The sequence below is a fragment of the Molothrus aeneus genome, chromosome 1 (assembly GCF_037042795.1).
Source record: "Molothrus aeneus isolate 106 chromosome 1, BPBGC_Maene_1.0, whole genome shotgun sequence".
NCBI lineage: Eukaryota > Metazoa > Chordata > Aves > Passeriformes > Icteridae > Molothrus > Molothrus aeneus.
In genome coordinates, this window is record NC_089646.1 from 3,053,697 (window position 1) to 3,067,669 (window position 13,973).

The 13,973-nt window shown below is 46.2% G+C and overlaps 1 protein-coding gene across 1 annotated transcript in view; it reads right to left on the reverse strand.

Annotated features, from left to right (window-relative positions):
- Positions 1–593: 593 nt before the first annotated feature.
- The window catches only part of VIPR1 (vasoactive intestinal peptide receptor 1), a 113,880-nt gene continuing 100,500 nt past the window's right edge, over positions 594–13,973 (reverse strand). The window contains exons 10-13 of the mRNA XM_066555149.1: positions 8,660–8,751; positions 4,034–4,163; positions 3,385–3,426; positions 594–1,160 (exon numbers count right to left, since the gene is read on the reverse strand). Of these exons, the coding sequence (XP_066411246.1) occupies positions 969–1,160; positions 3,385–3,426; positions 4,034–4,163; positions 8,660–8,751 (456 nt within the window). The 3' untranslated portion in view covers positions 594–968. The remainder of the gene's footprint in view (positions 1,161–3,384; positions 3,427–4,033; positions 4,164–8,659; positions 8,752–13,973) is intronic.

The window sequence follows — 13,973 nt, forward strand, 5'->3', positions numbered from 1 at the left end:
CCTGGGTGCATCCATGCCCCGAGATCTATGGGACAACTTCGAGAAAATGAAAAAAACACAGCCGTGCTCTGCTTTTGTCATCTGGCCCTGCTTTTTATACATGCAAATCGAGTTTCCTGTTCATGGAACACAACCAAGCAAAACACCATGTCACCAACACAGTGCAGAGAAGGTGCTCATGCTGCTCCTTCTCAGTGATCTGCTCTTCCACAGGGTTCCTGGAAAGCTTCTGCTCCCAAGGGTGGTGGGGAAATAGCAGAACACACTGGGGCATCCTCTGAGGGGCTCTCCTGGTGCTGCAGCTTCATCTCCACCTGTGTAAAATGTGGGGGCCATGTGCTGGCCTCTCCCTTCCTGCTCATGTTCCTCCTGTCCCTTCTCCCCATGTCCCCAGCACCATCTTTGGTGCTGTATCATCATCTCTTATCCACAGGAATTTTGGCACATTCATATGTTTGGTGGTTTTTTTTTTTTTTCCTGCTTCCTGCCTCTGTCTCTCCTTTACTGGCTCATTAAAAAAAAAAAAAAAAAAGTGCAATTTGTCTGTTTGAGAGATGCCAGTTCTGGTAAAGCCACCAAGGAGTGAGGCTCTCCCTCCCTTACCCCCCAGTACATTATTTATGACACACCAGCATCTCCCAGGCTGTCCTCAAGCAAGTTGGACAATTCCTCAGAGTTATCAATCCCTGAGGGCTTGAAACTGAAGCTTAAGTTGGACAATTCCTCAGAGTTATCAGTCCCTGAGGGCTTGAAACTGAAGAGTGAAAGGCCTGAAAAGAGCAAGAGCAAAAGTGTTCCTCTGCCTCTTGGCTCGTCCGATCTCATCCTGGACGCCAGCGGCTTTTCCAGTTGTGTGTCCTCTGTTGGCTCATGCGGAGCAGGTCATTTCACAGGGGTTTGTCATGGGATCACTGATCCCCAGGGATCCTCGTGTCTCAGTTTGGGATGCTCAGTGCCTGGGGAGCCTCTCACACCAGGGAGAACTCGGCCTGGAAGCCGGAGCAGCGGCGCGTCTTTGGCGAGCACTTGGTCAGCATGGAGATCTGGGTGCTGAAGTTGGTGCCGTTGCTGCCCAGGGAAGGGTGGTGGTACTTCATGTCCGAGCCCAGGAACCTCTCCAGGTGCCACCTCCGCCACTTCCTCTTGAGCTCAGCTTGCACCTGGGCATGGGAAAGAGAAAAGGCAGTACAGGGCATCACTTGGTGTTCACAGAATTCCCAGAATGACCAGGTTGGAAGAGACCTTCAAGACCACTGAGTCCAACCCAGCCCCAACAGCTCAACCAAACCCTGGCCCCCAGTGCCACATCCAGGCTTTGTTAAACACACCCAGGGATGGGGACTCCACCACCTCCCCGGGCAGCCATTCCAGAACTTTATCACTCTTTTATCACTTTTTCCTAATACCCAACCTAAATTTCCCTTAGTGCAGCTTGAGACTGTGTGTGGCCACATTTCTCTTCACAGGGAAAAGCAAGGCACAACTTCCCAAGGATATTCCTGGGAATCGTAGTGAGGAACCTCAGAGAAAGAAAAAACAATTCTTATCTCAATTGCTGCTCCTCTTGTTCACAAGTGGAATGCATTGTGGAAGATTGTTTACCTGAAGGAAATTGGTAATTGGATTCTGGTGTGTTTTGATTCATTGACCAATTGAATCCAGGTGTGTGTGTGGGGACTGTCACTGACAGTCACCAGATGCTGTGCAGTTGAGTGCTTGTGCAGATTCAGTTTAGATGTAGTGTAATATAGTATAGAATAATATAGTATAATAAAGTCATTTATTAGCCTTCTGATATCAGTGGAGTCCTCCTGGTCCTTTCTCCCTGCCACGGGGGTCATTTTGATTTCTGATAACTGTGTGCTCTGGTTGTGTCAGTGCTGCTGCAGAAAGAGCCCAGGGCCAGCTGAGCACAGGCCCCTTTCAGGAGCTGCAGAGAGTGATGGGGGCAGCCCTGAGTCTCCTTTGCTCCAGGCTGAGCACCCCCAGCTCCCTCAGGGCTTCCTCACAGGGTTTGTGTTCCCAGCCCCTCTCCAGCCTCCTTGTCCCCTCTGGATGTGCTCAGTGTCCCCAGGTCCTTCCCAAGCTGAGGGGCCAGAGCTGGGCACAGCACTCCAGGTGTGACCCCAGCAGTGCCCAGGGCAGGGCCAGAGTGACCTCCCTGCTCCTGCTGGCCACACCATTCCTGAGCCAGGCCAGGAGCCATTGGCCTTCTTGGCCACCAGGGCACTCTGCTGGCTCATGGTCAGTCACTGCTGACCAGCACCCCCAGGTCCCTTTGTGCCTGGGCACTGTCCCAGCCACACCATTCCCAGCCTATTCTGACCTGATTATGTGAGCAGCCTTGGGTAACCCACCCACCCCAGGGCCAACAATTACTTTATAAAAGTCACTGAACTTGGCTTTGCCAGAACTTTTAACCACATAAAGGGGACACTCCAGTCAGTAAATTACTGGAGCAGAAATCCCTGAGCTCCATCAGAATGAATATTCTTATTGATACAGTCAAGGTGCCAGACTATTTAACTTCAATGACAACACTTGGGGAATGTAATTAAGATGCTTTCTTTTTCACTGCCCTGTTTTTGGTCCAAATAGAAATGATTTAACTACAGCTTGTTTGTAAATCTGTCAGTACAGCTGTGCTTTTCTCGACAGAAGCTGCTTGTTGCTGCTCAGAGTGTTTACAGAAATACCCTGGTTTATGCCATCCCAATTCAAATCCTGAACAAACCTGGCCACTGTCCTTGTCCCCTCCTGCAGCCCTCCAGTGCAAATTTTTAGGTAACAGCATGAATTAGCTGGAAAAGCTGTGTCTGAAGGGCTCTGAGAAAAAAAACCACAGGAACAGCACAATGCCAGGATGAGAATGCCAGGACTAAAATGTGGGTAAATCAAGATTATTCCTGCAAGGCAGAAACAGGTTCACCTGCACTGCTCTGTGCAGTCACACCAATGCCTGCGCTGGTTTTGGCAGTGGGTGTGATCCTGGGGAGGATTCCTGGAGGCACTGACCATGAAAAGGACTTAGATGGGATTTATCCTGCCCTGCTGAAGGTGCTGCTTTGGGATCAGGGATTGTGCAAGTTCACACAGGAGCTCTGCTGATGCTGTCTCATGAGGAGAGGATGGGCTCAGCAGCAACGCTACAGTGGAAGCACAAGTCCTGATGTGTTTATTAATTGTTATTAATTGTGCTGAAAACTGTCAGGCAAATGTTTGAATTGTTTTCCTGGAGAGAGAGAGAGATGTGATTTGGATGCTTCCCCCCAGTATTGTAACACCAGGATCAGGGATGGGACACTTCCCAATCCACTCTCCACATGCATTCATTCTGTCCTAGCTGCAAACATTAACCAAAAAGCCCTGATGGTCTGGTCTTACCTCTCCATTGAGAAAGCAGTACAGAACAGCCACCACAAAGCCCTGGGGAAAGGAGAAAACAGGATTTTAGCACTACAGACAAGGAGAGAGTGTAGATCCTTTCAGCTCCCAAAGGAGAGATCACACAACCACAGAAGTGTTCAGGTTGGAAAAGACCTCTAAGGTCATCAAGCCCAACCATTCCCCCAGCACAGCCAAGTCCACCAGTGGCCCATGTCCCCAAGTGCCACATCTGCACAGTTTTTGAACACTTCCAGATGTCAGATGTGCAGTGAGAATGATGCAGACAGGGTTGTTAATAATTCCCCACTGAATGAAACTTGCTGCTCAGAGCCCCATCCACTCTGGCCTTGGACATGGCAATAATACAAAATCTGAACTGAGTTGTTTATTTTTCTCCCTTAAGTATGAAAAACCACAGAGACACCAATGTACAGAGGAATGTTTTCTTTTCATTTCCTAAAATGAGGGAAGAGAATCTCCTTCTGGAAGGCAAAATATAAATTTATCTTTCCTCCTTGCCAGGCTGGAGTAAGTAGATTTTCCACAAAGGTACAAGAGCAGTATGGGGCATGTCCAGAAAAAAAACATATTCAGCTTGTTGCATTTCTCCCTGGTGACAAACCTGGTGACCCAAATGGTGGCTTACCTGGAATGACCCAACCACGAGCTCAAAGACCAGCTTCACTTCTGCTTTGAAATTGTCAGGGAAGAAAGCAAACATGATGTAGTGAATGCCAAAGAGAGGGATCAGCAGCAGAGTGGACTTGGCCAGCCTCCTGTTGGAAAGACAAACATGAGCCAGGAGGGGAGAGGGAAAAGGGTAAGAGGCTGAGGAATCGTGCAGCTGAGCCCTGAAATAAGCCCTGAAAATTTATTATTTCTCCTTGTTCCACAGACTGCAGATGGCTGGTGATTTCAGACCTGGTGGCACCATAAAATGTGACATTTTTATTCCCAGTAGCTCCACTGGAGGTATTTCTTTCTCCCTCCTCTCTTCTTCCCCTCCCACCAGAGATCTTTTTTTCATCTCCACAAGCTAAATCATCATCTACCAATGTCTTTGTTTGCCTGGGATTTCTGAAAATTACAGCTTCTGGGAGAGAAATGGTATGTTTAGCTCGGAATAATGACAGGCTACTGCACAATGAATGTCTCCAAAGGAGGGGGATGAACAGTATTAGTGCTTAATGGCATCATGCTGGGTAATCAGGGGTCTAATTAGGAAGAGATGATAATGTATTAAATGTAATCATTATTTAAAAAGTAGCTGGCAGAAAGAAAATGAAATCAAGGGTCTAAGGATGCTTGTGGGGGTTTTGTCTCCCTTGGTCACTCGTATCCTGTGACATCTCCCCCTCTCTCAGAGGCTTCTGGAGGGAATAAAGCAAAGGCTGGGATGTTGCAAATATTCATTTTTCCACCTGCAACCCCTCCACCTCCAAAGCCTCATCAGGCTCAGGCCTCTCAGACCATCTTCATTTATTTGGCACCTGCAGGAGCCCACTGGAGGCTGATGTGGCAGCTTTGTGCAGAGGATGCCCATCCCTGTGCCTCCCAGAGCTCCTCTGTAGCTCTCCCTGGGCCTGGCCCAGAGACAGCTCAGCATTAAGGCTGTGATTGGAGGCTGTGGCTCATCCCAGGCAAAATGAGAGCCTGCAGGAAGATGAGGAACTTTACAGGAGTTTGCCTTTCTCACATCCCTCACTAACAAGCACATCCCTGCTCAAAGGGATCCAAAATCAGAGTTCTCTGAGGAACATCAGCCTAGAGGAGGAGATGTGGTGCTACCTTTGTGTCCCACATTGACAGAGATGCTGTTTGCAACCTCCAGTGGATTAGGAAATTTCATCTTATCATTGCAGACAACACTGAGACCTTAATTACAATATTTTCCCTCCTGGCTGGACTGTGGTGATGAAAAGGACATAAATGACAAGACTTAAGCCCCCTCCTCCGATTTGCACACCTCACCCCAGTCTCTTGCTCCCAACACTGAGCTTCACCAGATACTGAGTTTTAGATTGTATTTTGGCATCAAGGCAAGGGCTCTGTGATTTTTAAAAGACTCCACCACCTAAACACTGCACTCAGGAAGATCATCACCCAGTCCCAGTGTCATTTCTCCCAGGAAGCTGAAGCCTGGCTGTGCAGGAGGCAGAACTGCTTGGGGTATTGTCTGAAGCTGGGTAAATCAGCTGGAAACCATGGATTCTCAAACCCCTCATTACTCTGATTCCCAGCACACCCCAGACCTCCCCTATCTGACAGATACACCTGGTGACAGGTAATTTTGGGAGAACATGTGTCCATTAACCTGCATGAACCTGCTCCTGTCCTTGGGAGTGGGCTAGAGTGAACCAGCATTTCAGTCACGCTCCTTGGTATCATAATGGAAAAGTTACTCAGAGGAATTTAATGACAATATTGATCCACAGACATGGACAGAATGGAGAGATGAATTTTCCTCAAGTTTTCTCTTGCAGAAGACAAATTCTGTTTGCCTGAAATATTGCTGTCCCATTCTTGCACATGTCCCTGTCATTTCCAGAAAACTGTTTTGGGAGACTTGTTTTTACAGCTTCCAGTACATGAAAGCCCAGTTCCCTGCCTGCAGCATTAATGAGGGAGTCAGCAGCACACCTGAACTTCCAGCCTGCAGCTAAGCTCAGACCTTTTGGAGTTGAACAATGCTGTCAGCAGGCTGTGTGTGTGGAAAATAAACAATATAAAATACACATGAGAAGGAGGGAGAAATGCAAATGAGATATCCAGGATGCTGTTAGTTTAAAACAGCTTTGTCTCAGATTTGGCAGGAGGAATGCACACAGAATCACAGAGGCATTTGGTTGGGAAAGACCTCCCAGCCCATGGAGTCCAAGCTGTGCCTGATCCCCACCTTGTCCCCAGCCCAGAGCACTGAGTGCCACCTCCAGGCCTTGCTTGGACACCTCCAGGGATGGGGAGCCCACAACCTCCCTGGGCAGCCCCTGCCAATGCTTCACAGCCCTTCTGGTGAAGGAATTCCTCCTGATGTCCAGCCTGAACATCTCCAGGCACAACTTGAGGCGATTTCCTCTCATCCTGTCACTTGTTGTCTGGGAGAAGAGCCTGATCCCCATTTGGCTCCAACCTCCTTTCAGGGAGTTGTGGAGAGCAATAGGGTCACCCTGAGCCTCCTCTTCTCCAGCCTAAACACCTCCAGCTTCCTCAACATTTCAGCAGCAGTTTTTGGCTAAGAACTGTTGGGTCCTGTAGTCAAACCCCAGAAGTCTCCACAGATTTCTGTCTAAAAGTAAAAATCTTGGGACCATGCTGAGAACTTGCCTTGGTGGGGTCCAGCCTTCAGTTTCAGACAATTAATATTTGTTTTCCTAGGAAAGTGTGGTGTCTTGTACCTACTGCAGTGAATTCAGCCAACAGAGTTTTCCAGATGTGGCTGGGGGCCAGGTGCCACTGTACAAGGGGACAAGTGTCCCATAGGTCCTGTGTCATGTGTGACAAGTCTGTGCAAGTATTGGAAGTGTCCTAAAGCACCTCATGCGCCTTCCTAAAATTTTAGGGCCAGGTTGGAAAGAGCTCTGAGCAACCTGGGATGGAGGAAGGTGTCCCTACCCATGGCAGGGCATTGGATGAGCTTCAAGGTCCCTCCCAACCCAAAATGTTGTGGGATTCTATTATTCTGTGAAGTGAGCAGCTGATTCATTCCCCAGTGGAACTGAGCCATCTTTCCAGGTGGTGAAGGAAGGTGAGGATCTGTGGATGTCAGGATCAGTTGTCCTTCAGCAGAACCCCCTGTTGAGCAGGTCAGTGAGGGGAACTCTGTGTTTTACCAACATGCCCTATGTTTGTTTACAGGGCAAAAGGAGCTTTCCTGGCAGCTCCACCTCACTGGAAAAATGTGTCCTGAACCCAAAGCCCAGCACGACCTCTGAGATAATCTGGGCATAACTCATCAGGTGCACGTTGGCAGCACTTTTGCTGAGGGGAACAGGAGCCAGGAGTGCCAGGACAATGCTCCGTACTAGAAATTATTTAAATATGCTGATTTAATCTGTGCACCTGCTGCAAACCTGGGGTGCAAAGATAAAATTCCCGATTGGAAATCCAGAAGGGCAGGTGGTAGAAAGCACAGGGTCTGGTTATGTAGGTGTGTTGTGATGACAGGAAAATAGGTAATTGGCTTTGGCTGCTGCCAGGAAAATTAAGGTCAAAAACTGGCATTTCCTTTCACAAATCTGAGAATCTCTCGAGGCAGATGAAATGAATAATTCACCAAAACCAGAGAGAAAGTCTCAGTGCTGTGGCTGGGCAGGATTTAAGGAACATATTGTCACTTTTTTCCATCCTACAGGATGATGAAATGAGGTTTTTTAGGGAACCCAAAAGCACAACTCCCTCTGAAGACCAGGATTTACAAGCAGTGACCATGCAGACACTGGACACTTTTACTGAATTCTTTTCTAGGAAAAATTTAATAAATATCCAGGACAGCTGAAAAGCGGAGCCAGAACAGTGGGAAGAGTCAAAAATAACCTGGTCTGGACTTTTATTTTATTTGTATTGAAGCCAGAATAAATCTATGCAGATAGACATTTCTTTCACTCTTAAAATACTGCAGCTGAAACCAGCCTTGGCCACTGAGAGAGATGTTGATCTCTCTGGCATGTTGTTCATTATATAAAGCCCCATTAAGGTCAACCTCATATCCCTGGAATAAAAGTATTAAGTCAAGTAAAACTTCTAAGACAGTGATCCTTCTCAACAGAGAAGAGAAATATATTGAGTTAATCCAATCTTGTTCAGAGATCTCTTTTAGGATGAGGAAAATTTGTCACAGATCCTACTGAATGGTAATTTTTTAGATCTCTCATTTTTTAAAATGGAGGGTCAGGAAAATAAGAGTGTATACTGTGAAGAGCAACTTTTTGTTTTCCATCAGGGGCTTTCTGCTTCCAGAATCCAATAAATATTAAATATTCAAAGAAAAATTATATTTGGCTTCATGATCATTATTATTACTCTCATTTCTTCATCATTAATCTCAGGAGAAATCCCCCTCACCTGCCAAAAACTGACATAAAACCTGACCAGCTCTTTTAGCAAATGCTCCATTTCCTGATTCCTCATCTGCTTTAAGCAATTAAAATTAATTGATTTTGATCAGTGCAGACAGACACAATCATGAAACAAGATGCAATGAAGAATTATCAAGCAGCCAGGCAGGTTTCCCAAAAGGCACTTTTAGGATAGTGTTGGAAAATCTGGGACTTACGAATATTGGCTGGTTTCGTTGTGCCCAACATCTGGGGAATGCAGCTTCTGGACTAAGATACGGATGATGCAGATGAAGAGGATGAAGTTCACCTGTGGAGATGGGAAGAGAGGGGTAAAACATCAGCATTTTCCTCCAGGGAAAAGAGCCCATCACTAGAGGGGAACTCCTCTCACTGGAATGGTTTTTGCCATGGAGGGAGCTGCCGTTTAACAAGCCATGAGCAGAGAGAGCCCCTTCTCGGGGGAGCACATGGAAAACCGACACAGGATGATGGCATCTTGGGCCTGACATCAGCCTGCTTGGGACTTCGTGTCATACATCCCAAGTATGATGATGTCAAGCCCATAGAGCACAGCTTTGCACGACGTCCTGGAGCGCGCGCGGGAGGAGCCGCACGTGGCGCCCGGCGGCTCGCCAGGCGGTGTAGCAGGCCCTGGGTCTGCAAGGGCCCCGTGGCGTGCAGAAGCCTGAAGATAGGAAATGCCAAGTCATGGTGAATGGGCTAGAAAGACCCCTTCCTGCCTTTTGGAACCCCTGTTTATCTCTCTGTAACCCTGCAGGTCACTCGCCAGGCAGTGTAGCAGGCCCTGGGTCTGCAAGGGCCCCGTGGCATGCAGAAGCCTGAAGATAGGAAATGCCAAGTCATGGTGAATGGGCTAGAAAGACCCCTTCCTGCCTTTTGGAACCCCTGTTTTTTTATCACTCTGTAACCCTGTAGGTCCCTTTCCTTTAACCCTTGCCATTGGACCATTTCTGATCCCCCTGTATCCTATATAAAGGGCTGGTTTAGCCTGGTTCTGGCAGACGAGCTGTCACTGGAACCCTTCTCAGAATTGGAACTCCAAATGGCCTTCTCCTCTCTGTCCTTGCATCTGCCTGCCTAGGCACCTAGCAAGCTGAAGGGCTGAAATCACAATGAGCTGATAATCACTAAAGAGCTGATCTCACTTCAGCTTGTGTCCTAGGGTGATGTTTTGATGCATGTATCCCCATTTGTGTGTTCTGTTTATGCTGGATATCATGTTCTGTGCCTTCAAGACTGGCTCTGAAGAGTGAAAGTTTTGTTTTGGTTTCTTATCAGCCACTCCCCCACGGCTGGTGGGACACACAGACAGGGCAGTACATGGTGCTGCTTTTGGTTTTTGCTTTTTTGCTTTGCTCTTGCTCTTGCTTCTGCTTTGCTTCTGCTTGCTCTTGCTTCTGCTCCTTAGCTAGTTTAGCTAAACAGTCCAAATTTCTTCCTGGACTGTTTCTCCTTTCCTTTTTTGAACCAACTTGAACCTGCTCTGGACTGGGACCTGGGAACACCGAGAGTTTGCACCTTGTGGCTGCAGCAGCTGCCCCAGCACAGGAGGGACTGGTAACAGAGCGACCACCCCCAAGAGAGACTTTCTGAATTTGTCATCTTTTTCAAAGCAGTGTAAGAGTGGTGTCATCTGCTATTATTCATTTTGTGTGCTGGGGGGTGCTTTGCCTGTTAAATAAGCAGGTTCTTTCCACTTCTCCCTGAGGAATCCTTCCCAAACTGCTGGGGAGAGGGGCCATGTGGATTAGCTTTCTGGAGGGGCCCCCCTTTGCAGATTCTCTCCCAAATTTGCCCTAAACCGGGACAGCTTGCTAAGGTTGCCTGCAGCTGAGAACTGCCTGGGAGCTTGGAAAGTCTGTCCTGAATAGGACTGTGCTGTCTGGGACCCTGCAGCCTGCTGGGGACACCCTGAAGCAAAGGCCGATTTAAGGCAGTGACATGAGGCCAGCTGCTGAGCGTGGTGAGTCGGGCAAACCAAACCAAACCAAACCAAACCAAACCAAACCAAACCAAACCAAACCAAACCAAACCAGACCAAACCCAGTCAAAAACTGGCATTTCCTTTCATAAATGTGAGAATCTCTCGAGGCAGATGAAATGAATAATTCACCATCACCACAGAGAAAGTCTCAGTGCTGTGGCTGGGCAGGATCCACTCCAGTGGGCCTCTGCTCAATCCTATTCGATGCCGTAGGATTTTAGCTTTTACTTTTTTCAGATCCTGTACTGCTTTAGGGTATAGCTCTAAAACTCCATAACCTGTCAGCTGCTGTTCTCCTGTTTTATTCAGATAAAACAATTCCTCTCTGGGTCTGAAACTCAAGGACACCTGAATGTCTCAGGCACTGAAAAGTGTAAACAAAAGTGAGCAGACTGGGGGTATATGACTTCATTACCTGAAGCTGTAATTGGAGGATTTGATGCTTTGGGTTTTAGATTTTTTTTTTTTTCAGGTTCTGTGCTGCTTTAGTGTGTGGGTCTGGGTTTCATATCAGGGGATGGTGAGCTCACTGCACAGAGCAGGGAGACACAACAATTCCTGCTCCAGCTGGGCACCAAGGACAAATGATCCAAATCTCAGCCCCAAGAGCACAAACACCGTGGGCTGGAGAGAGAAAAAAAAGGAGGATGGGACTGCATGGGCTGGAGCTCTGGTTGGACAATTAACTCCAACATGCAAATGGAGCAGAACTTACAAAAATATGAGATCTTGTGACCAAGCCCTCTTTTGCTTCCATTAGCCATGACTGTGGCTCCAGTATTGCCAGGGTGTGGCCTTTGAAGGCTCTTCAGTAAATATCCTCTTTATTCCCCTTAACTCTGTCTAGCCTCTGTTCCAGCTGCTTAAGGCATCACATATATAACCCCTCATATGTAAAACCCCATCATATATAACCCCTGGTATGTAAATGGACCAAACTTGTAACTGTATGAAAAACCCATGACCCTTGTCCATCCTGGGTGTAGCCCTTCTCAGAGGTTTCTGACTGCCCAAGGTGAACCTTTTGAAGGCATTTAATAAATACCCACTTTTATTCTCTTAATCTTGTCTAGCCTTTGTTTCAGGAAGCCACTCCAAGGCATCATCTTGGTCATGTTCCCTCTTGTGCAGCAAGGGACAGACCTCACCAAGGCAGCAGGGAATGTTCCCTCCTGGGATGTTAGACCAGAGCAGTCTGGCTGATAGCCAGATTTTAGGTGGTTCTTTTCACCCCAGAATCTCACAGTGCTCTACCAATGTACTCAAGCAATGTGAACCTTATTTATTAGCAAAGGTGTAGAGCTAGGAATGGGAATGTCCTGATGGCATGAGTTGAATGCAAATCTGCTTCTTTCAAGGTCCTCTCTGTTGAGTCATCCTGTTAATCATGCAACACAGACAACAGAAAAGCAATGACAGATTTCTGGGGACTTAGGTCAGCTTTAGTTTGGCACACAACCCCTTTCTTTATCCTTTCATGGTCAGCGAATGTGCAAATGATTCTAGTTTTTAGAGGCTCAGCAGCTGGAAGGGATTGTGTTAAACCAGCCAATCTGATTCCCTGCAAAAGTAGATGATATGATTTCTTCCAGCAATTCCTACACTTATCACAACAATAGATGAATAAAACAGACTGAGGCCCATCTCTCAAGTAGACACTCTTTTTTCAAAGCCTATGACTGATTGGATATCCATTGCATTTCTTGGTTATGATGCATTGCTTAATCACTTCTTACCTATTTTGAGCAATTTATCATAGTTTCTGTTTGTATTTATTTCCTTAAAAAATGGTTTGTGTGTCTGATTTGGTGGGAAGTGAAATTTATTAGTCCCAAACCAGCATTATCTAGATCAACTACACTAATGATCATTGATAACACACAAGCTGCTGCAAGGAAGGCAAGAACGGAGCAATTAAATTCTGACTGTGTTGGCTTGGAGAGGTCAAGAACAAACATGGAGTGGAGTGTCATATATGGGCTTGTATAACCTTGAAATTCCATGGTAAAAGATACAAGAATCAGGATATTGGAGAAGTTGTTTAGATTATTTTTTATCCCTAGAGTGTAATCGAAGATAATCAATGTGTACCCAGTGCTTAACTTCTTGTGCACAAGATATATCTCATGTACCTTAAAGATCTTATAGATCTTGTATATGTGTTTTTTCCTTGTACACAAGATATATCTCATGTACCTTAAAGATCTTATAGATCTTGTATATGTGTTTTTTCCTTGTACACAAGATGTATCTCATGTACTTAAACATCTTATAGATCTTGTAGATGTATTTCTTCCTTACACTGAAATATCAGCTGTATTCCCATGGATTTGGAGGAAATGCTGCATTACCCCCTGGAGAAAGCTGCTGTTCATCAGCCAGTGGCTATCATGCCCTTCCTTTAGGACAGATTTAGAGGATATCTGCTGAGGGAAAATCAGGAACTGCTGGGTAAATTCTGCTTGGCAATGAGGAAAAGATTTATTGGCCAAAAGAAAATACAGACCCATTGATCTGAGGAGAATAAAAGGGTGTGTTTTTTGACTGAAAGCTTATCCCAGGAAAGGGAAAATGCTATCTATAGCTTCCCAGGATGATATAAATATTTGGAGATGTGTCATCTAAGTACTATATTTCTTTCCAGGGAGGTAAACAGACCAAGATGTCATTATTGACACTTTCAGTCTGGAATCCCTGCATGATAAATGCCACAGAAAAAAAAAGTCTTCTTGCAAAAGTCATGATGTACATGGAATAAGAAGTATGTCTAAGGAAAAAGTTCTGTTTAAAAGACATATATTTGATTTGATTTCTGTTGCAATTTTTGTTTTTGCTTCCCTTGCCACATCGTTGACTTCATTTAAGATAACTCAAAACTAAGTTTAACTTCAGTTCATTTGATCTTAAGGCTTGGATCCATGCCCAACAGAGCAATGTTCAACAAGGATGGAAGGACCCAGAGTTCTTGAGAAGTGTCCTGGTTTCTATGGTCAGGATTGATCATATCCAGAGAATTAAAATAAAACACTTCTGTTGATTTTTCTGGAAATTAGCCAAACTTCTCCAGAACTTACTCCAAAAATACACAGCTGGAATGCAACTCTGTACTGCTTGAAAGAGGTAAATTCCTGAGGGAATTCATCTACTCCCTTTTTATATAAGTGGAAATTCATGGTAGGACTCATGTTAATTTGTAGTGTTGACATCTACACCTGAACAAGTCATCCTGGTCAGCTCAGAGAAACAAAGCCCCTCCTAGCATGGGTCATCTGATGGAATTCACTGATTCCTGGGGCAAAATGAGCCTTTCCTGGATGTCCAACCCCATTCCTTCACCTCCCTTGGTCACCCCACCAAGGAGATGGAGGTGGTCAAAGCTACATCAAGTCACCTCCACCCTGGTGGCCTGGTCACTGAAATTCCTCCTGTGGTCAATGCTGCAGGCGAGGGTGTTTATCTAATTTCCTCATCTTAAAGCAAATGTTCAATGTACAGTGGGATTTTACCTGGCAGTGCATTTTCCA